The 7,809-nt window shown below is 36.8% G+C and overlaps 1 protein-coding gene across 1 annotated transcript; it reads right to left on the bottom strand.

Annotated features, from left to right (window-relative positions):
- Window positions 1-6,275: 6,275 nt before the first annotated feature.
- LOC130731473 (uncharacterized) lies at window positions 6,276-6,635 on the bottom strand. The gene has a single exon (XM_057583785.1). The coding sequence runs from the start codon at window positions 6,633-6,635 to the stop codon at window positions 6,276-6,278; it is 360 nt and encodes a 119-aa protein (XP_057439768.1).
- Window positions 6,636-7,809: the final 1,174 nt, after the last annotated feature.

The following is a 7,809-nucleotide window of genomic DNA, read 5'->3' as shown; positions in this document are numbered from 1 at the left end:
AGGACTTCACTCTATATGCTTTGAATGTGGGAGATATGGTCACAAAAAAGAGCACTGCCCTGAAACCATTGCAGTAAGGACTACTCATGTGGAACCCAACGTGAATGAACCAAGTCCCATGGCCCAAGAGAAAACCCCTGTCACTCCTAAACCAAGAGTTGTAGAGGATGAAAGCCCAGCACCTGATAACCCAACCTGCTTTGGTCCATGGATGATAGCTAAAAAGTCACCAAAGAGAAAACCTATCAAGGTGATGAACAAGGGTCGTGAGAAAGTGGTAAAAGGCTCGAGATTTGGAGCTATGGAGGAAGACAGAGATTCAATGGTTAATCCTCAAGAGGAGGATGTAGTCCGAGGTCCTGTGACCCAAGCCGCCAAAACTCACAGCCAGCAAGGGAACAATATGAAACCAGCGAGACAGATGCAGAAAGGACAGGCCTCTAAGCCCTCAACAGTTCAGAAAAAGAAACCCCTTGCTAAACAAAACAAGGAGAACATCCCTCCTACGACTCAGGATCAGTACTCACATGATGTTAAGGGCCAACAAATAGTCACCTTGAAGAAGAAACCAGCGGCTGAAGAGAAAAGTTGGAATCAGTCCATGGTTACAACTCAAACAGACTTGGGAGAGCAATTTCATGATGTTGCCTCTGATATCAATGCCCCCCTATACAGTTACATGATATTTCTGAGGAGGAGCTTAAGCTTATCCAGTCCCTACTTCAAAAGAAGGGCATCAAGGAAATTCTGCTTATGCAAGAAATATTTGAGGCATTAAATAAGGATGCTCAGATGCTGGTGGATACCACCAATCCATCATCTTAGAGGATGGTGAACACTCATCTATAATTTTTTATGGATAGTTTAATCTGGAATTGCAGAGGAGCTGGAAAGAGGAACTTTCACAGCTCTATTAATGACTACAAAAGGATTTATAGACTATGTTTTATAGCTATTTTGGAACCTAGAATCAGTGGTGATAGAGCTGACCTAGTGTTATCAAAGCTCAATTTTGATGGGCAAGCTAGACTTGATCCAATTGGATACTCCGGAGGAATTTGGTGCTGTTGGAACACAGCTGCCGTTTCTATTTCAGTAGTAGCAATAATGAGTCAGTGCATTCACCTACACATCAATCCAAACATCAATGGGGGTTGGTATCTCACAGTTGTCTATGCAAAACCTCAAGAGAGATTAAGACAAATTCTCTGGGAGGAATTAATTGATGCTCAAGTCTTATTCCAGGGGGCCTGGTGCGTGGCAGGAGATTTTAATTCCATCCTCCTTGAGTCTGAAAAGGCTGGTGGTGCTCCTTTTATTAGATCAAATGCCCATAAATTTCAAAATTGTTTAGACCTTTGCGGGTTGGAGGACATTGGAGCAAAAGGTACCCCTTTTACCTGGCAAAGGGGGAACCTTTGGGAATGTCTGGACAGGTTGGTAGCTAACCAACAGTGGAGGCATCTCTTCCCTGAGGCTTCTGTCACCAATTTACCCCTCCCTTTCTCGGACCATTGTGGGTTATGGACCAGAATGAGCCCTGATTTTCGCTCCCCTAAGCCATTCAAATTCCTTACTGCTTGGCTCAACCATCCTGACTTTAGTAACCAGGTTGCTCATTCTTGAAGCTGCTAGGAGTCATCTCACAGCTGAAAGGGATCAGAGGATTGAAGCTGCTAGGCATCGTTTCAACAGAAGAGTGGCTATGCATGAACAACAACCAAGGGTTGAGTTACTTGAAGCTATTGAGGAAGCAAGAAAGAAGAAAGACCAAGAAGAAGAGGCTGCACGTCTAGAAGCTGAACGCCTTGAGAATGCAAAGTTAGAAGCTCTGAAAGAAGCTGAGAGGCTACAGGCTGAAGCTGATGCTATCAGAGGTCAAGTTCTTGCACCAGTGCCTTTCACAAGTGCTGCTTCACACTCCACTCAAGCTCCTCACTCTGCTCGAGAAAATCTTCAGGATGTTCCATCCACTTCTACTCAGCCAAGTTCTTCCAGACTTGCTATTTTGGAACAACGTCTTAACACTCATGAGACTCTCATGTTCAGCATGAATGAAGCTATTCAAGAGCTCCTTCGTCGCACTGTAAAACCTTAGTTTTAGGATCTCTCTTGTTTTCTTCCTTGGTTGATAAACTTTTAGTTCTTTGCTTCTATATTTTAAGTCTATTTACTGCCTTATGTGATTATTCATTTTGTGTTTCTTCTTGCATTTAACACAACATATTTCTGAAATTTTTCTTTTATATATATATAACCAAGCATTACATTTTACATTCACTCTCTGCACTACTCTAGAATGGAGGATCCTTCCTCATTCTCCTACACTCTTGACGCTGCTCTACTCTCTCTTTCTCCAGACGATCGAGTGTGTACTCTATGTTGCCGAGCCTGTTGCTCAGCTCATCCCTCTCCAGACTCTCTTCCATCGTCTCCAGATTCTTCTCCACTGCTTCTTTCTCTTCCAGCAGATTCAGCTCCAGCTTGCACAGCTCCTGAATCTCCTCTACGAAGTATAGGAACTCTTTCAGATCTTTCTCCAATTCTGGACTAAGATCTTTCTCCAGCAGCGTTGTGGTCAGCTCATGTATGGTTCTCGAACCCTCTGGATGCCTCACATTGATGAACAGATCTTCATCAAAGGCCTTCTTTCTGAGCTCTTCCAATGCAACCATGTATGATGCCAATTGTGATTCGAAAGTAATCTTGGTGTGAAGCTTACTTTGTCCTTAATCGCTTTATATAAGCATCCTACTCTCCCCGGAAGTTATTGCTCTTGCAGTTTCTCGAGGATAAGTCTTTGGTAACTGAAGCTTCTCTTTACTCCCGTGGCCGGTGGTAAACGTTCAACATATGCATTAATTCCTTTCTTTAATTCGCTAATCTCATTTTTTTTAATTCTTTCTCCATCTTTTTGAAACTTAGCCCTTCTCTAAGGGGGAGTACCTTGTACTTCAAGTTAAGTTTTTCACACCCCAAGCTTTTTGCTTATGACAAAAAGGGGGAGTATAACCCAGTTTTTGATTGGTAACCTGTGTTAGTGTGATTTCCTTTTCTTTTGGAGAATTTAAGAGTTCCACCTTTATGACCATAGATGTGTCACTGGGCAAATACAAGGAATACATTTCACTTCTTCTGAAGTGATATTAGTTGACTCTGATACCCTACTCGTGACTCTGAATACTTATGTGCTCTGATTATTTCATTTCATCTATGTCATGCGTTTTCACTCTGAACTCTTTTATTATTTAGCTCAGAATCTAAATATCACTAATGTTTCCATTAAGTCTTAGATTCAGGGGGAGCTAAGCTCAGAATCAAGCTGTGACTTGGATTCAGAATGAGCAAAATAAACCATTCACATCAGGATAAGTCTAATTCTATTTCTCTAAACTTTGAGTGAATTCAGTTTATTGTTTAAGAATTGTTCATCAAAATACTTGGTTTTGTCATCATCAAAAAGGGGGAGATTGTAAGATCAAGTTTTGATCGTGTAGTACAACTCTATGTTTTGATTATTACAAGTTAACATTTTAGTATGAACAATTATGGTACTCTAACGTGTTTTCTGAGTGTGCTCTTAACAGGCTCTGACCTTAACATAATCTCACACAAATCAAAAGCACTTTGCTTAAAGAGTGACCCTAGCAACGCTTTCGCAATATCTATGTTCAATCTGAACAATAGAAAAGCTTCAGAAGATCCGAAGTTAATGAAGCTCTGATATGGACTCAGCTCACTTGAAGTTCTGAAGATCCAGACGTTCTGATAACCCAGACACTCTGAAGGCTCAGAAGTTCTGAGGGTGTAGAAGACTCTGAAGATCCAGAAGCTGAAAAGTGAAGACTCTGAAGTCCAGAAGCAAAATGGCTCTGAAGACCAAGTACTTCTCCTCTGAGTTCAGAATCAGAAGGTATAACGTTCAGAGGATCCATGCTTCCCTCTGACTCTGATCAACAAGCTTCACAAGTTCCAACACGAAGCATTCCCCTGATCAGAAGTCAACAAGGTTAAAGGTCAAGTCACTATCCAAAGTACAAAAGCAAATGTATTATCCTGACGACCTAACCTAACATACTCAGCCACAGCAGAAGCTGGAAATCTCAGATCTGCCCTCCAACGGTAGCATTCCCATGCAATGTTCAAACCTTAATCCTTGGAGTATATATAGAGGCTGAAGACTGAAAGACGCCGGTTGGAAGAAAACTTATACGCGCAAGAAATATTCAAACCTTCTAAGCATTCTTTCTTCATTAAATTCATTGTGTTTACTACAAGCTTTTCAGAAGCAATTTCTTTGTAAACAATATTTCTTAAACAGTTGTTTAGTTTACCTTTAGGAGATCAAGGTTGATCGAATCCTAGAGAAGACTAAGAGAGTGAATCTTAGTGTGAGCTAAGTCAGTGTATTGTTAGTCACTTGTAGGTTTCAAGTGCAGTTGTAACAAATCTCTGATTAGTGAATTGCCTTCATTCTAAGAAGGAAGAAATCACCTTCACGGGTGGACTGGACTAGCTTGCGTGATTCATCAAGTGAACAAGGATAAAATCCTTGTGTGCTTTTCTCATCTCTTATCTTAAGCACTTTACTTGTGTCTCGAAAGATTTGATAAAATCTTAAGGTGGAAGTTTTATTCTGAAAACGCTATTCAAACCCCCCCCTTTCTACCGTTTTTCATACCATCATTATCTTCTTATGTGAGAACGATGAGAATAAAGCGTGATCGTTAGATCGTATAATAAGTGGTCAAGAGTATGAAATTATGCCCTATTACTTCTTTTAAAAGTCAAAATACATTTTTAAGTTGTCATGTGACATTTTATTTATCTTTTAATCACGACCCTTAATGATTAGATTTAAAGATTATGATTTATTCATAATATTTTCATATAAAATAATATTTCTCATCTGATATATCCCCAACGATTTATATTTTTCTTATCTAAAGCAAACATTTCATTGAAATAATAAAAAGCCATGAGAAAAATCTTCACCCAAAATAAGGGAATACCGAACAACCCACTATAATGCAACACATGTAACAAAAAATCACTTAGGCCGCTCACAGACGATAGTTGGGGTTGCTATGAAATAACTCAGTAACAGTCATTGATACAACAAAATGATACAACATCCCACAATCCTCTAGGTTTAAGACAAGTTCAAATTTTAAAAATGACAATGCACATACATCGCATTAAAGCCTCATGTAAAATGTAGTTTAAATATTTTTATTCAATTTATTAAATAAACCAGCTAATAGTTTGATCATACATATAATGATAATTAATTTGTATAATAAATAAAATTATCTTGTGAATATTATATATTATAAAGTTTATATACAATACAATTAATTAGAGTTCGAACCTGAGGAATAAAAAAACTAGGAGAGCTATCCCCAAATGATGCGGAATTCAAGCTCGGACATGATTGCCTTGTGTTGATGATATTTGTCAATTAATTTAATAATTATGGTTTCACTCTAAAAAAAATTATAAATTAAAATTATAATATATAGTTTTTTTCAAAAGATAGAAATATCATAATATAAACATTATATTTTATAAAAAAATGAGTACTTGGATATCTTTACTGTGGACATATATTATATATTATATTATATATATATATATATATTCTTATCTTCGTATTCATCTCCTCCACCTTGCGGATAACATATTTTGCATACGTAGTTCACATAGTTTTATAATGTGTTTTAATTAAAGAGAGAGGAATAAATTTAAAAATTCGATGTAAAATATAAAAAAATAAAAAAACGCTTCATAAATTTATGTGTTTGATTGAAAAACGTAAATCAATAAAAATTGTAAGTAAATTTAAAGTGGTACTTCTGAATAGTCATGACCTAATTGTGGAAAATCTTTGAACAAAATATTCAATATTCATTTTAATTACGTACATTAACTAGTTTTTGCATAATCAAACCTTCTCGAAAATGATTTGACTCTTAAGCACAACATCGTGTGAAAGAGTCATCATCAAATATTTTACTATTTTTTTCGTGCTTTTAGAATAGACCTTTACTCAGCCCATTCCACTTGATAATTTCATAATGCATAAATAATTTTATACGAGCAAGCTCATTCATATGAAGGAAGTAAGTGAAATTTTAGAGAGAAATAACAAAAAGAGAACTTTTTTTAGTAAGATTCCCTTTATTTGAATAGAACATGCATGAAAATAAATCTAAAAAAAAATCAAAACCACAAATGGCGGCGGCGGTTGTGGTGTCGGTGGTGGTGGGAAGGAATCATGCTCCAGTAACAGCACCCTCATTTACGATTCCATCATAATATAATCGGATCTTCCTCTGGAGTTCTTCTAGGGCCGCCTTAAAATGTTCAAGTTGAGGCATGTCCATGTCTTCAATCTGACCTGCACCCGAGATCTGAGTTAGTGCAACCTTATGGAGGCGATTTAGCTCCTTGTTTTTCTTCATCTCGGAGTCAAACTTGTTGTTGACCCGAGACAGTTGTCCGTTAAGCTCCCCCACGTTGACGTTGCGCGGAGCTTCAATGCACAACATGGTTTGAGCAGGTTGAGGAAGGTCTTGCGGTAGGTACCGCTCAATAACATCCTCAATCAGACCTGTACCTGAGATTTGAGTCATTGCAACCTTTTGGAGCCGGTTTAGCTCCTCGTTGTTGTTCCTCTCGGTGTCAAACTTGTTGTTGACCTGAGATAGTTGCGTATTAAGCTCACCAATGTTGATGTTGCGCGAAGGCTCAATTTAAAACATGGTTTCAGCAGGTTGAGGAAGGCCTTGCGATAGGTACCGCTCAATAATACCCTCAACGCTAGGATGGCCGAATGAGAAGAAATTTAGACTAGGGGACTGGACAATGATTGCCATCTCTACACCACAGAGGGTGCAGAGCTTGCTAGCTTTCTTGAAGAGCCCTTGACGGCGCTTACAAAAAGAAACCTGCAAGTTACTCTCATTGGTTATTTTTCCATGTCACGAATTTGCTCTCCAGAGGTTGACATGGAGTCAAGATGAATGAAATGTAGGGAGAAAGTGTGTTTGGAGTTTAGAGGACGAGTTGCAGACATATTTTGGAATGAGGTGTGAAGAGACCATTTAATAGGAATTTTTTATGAATATATTTTTATTGAATTAAAATATTTCTGGATTGAGAGATTATGAATATCCCCCAATGAATAGCTCATTTAGGAGGATAATTATTTTGAATGAAAATCACTATATGGGACAGCTGTTCATTGCAAGATAATGCTTACTCAGCAATGTTGGATAAGAATTATCCCAATAATCCATGATTTATTAAATTTTCTAATGACAGAATTAAATATGTTCTTCATTTTATACGTATATTCAAATTTTTTTATCTGCTTTTTTTTATTTAGTCAACTATAATGTATAAAAATAGTCAAATAGTATAATCAATTGTACGTGTAAAACTTATCAACAAGTTATTTATAGGAATTAACTATTATAAAACTTAAAAACTATTATAGGAATTAACTCTAAATAGATAATGATACATCTAAGGTTAAAAAAGTCATTAAATTAGTCTATAATTGCAATTATATTTATACTATAATTTAAAAACGAATAAATAATATTTACCAATAATCAATCTTTGATAAAATATATTAAAGAATTAAAGGAAATTAATTTATATATTCAATAAAAATTGTAATTAAATTTAAAGTGGCACTTCTGAATAGTCATGACATGATTGCAAATTTATATAATATGCTTTAATATGATTTATTTCATATTCAATATTAATTTTAATTACGTACATTAACTAGTTTTTGCA

This window comes from Lotus japonicus, chromosome 1 (assembly GCF_012489685.1).
Source record: "Lotus japonicus ecotype B-129 chromosome 1, LjGifu_v1.2".
Classification (NCBI taxonomy): Eukaryota; Viridiplantae; Streptophyta; class Magnoliopsida; order Fabales; family Fabaceae; genus Lotus; species Lotus japonicus.
Note: the sequence above shows the minus strand (reverse complement) of the source record. Positions and strands in the feature narration are given on the sequence as shown.

Excerpts from the sequence above, each read along its gene's own strand:
- LOC130731473 (XM_057583785.1), bottom strand. The coding sequence starts at position 6,635 with ATGACTCAAATCTCAGGTACAGGTCTGATTGAGGATGTTATTGAGCGG.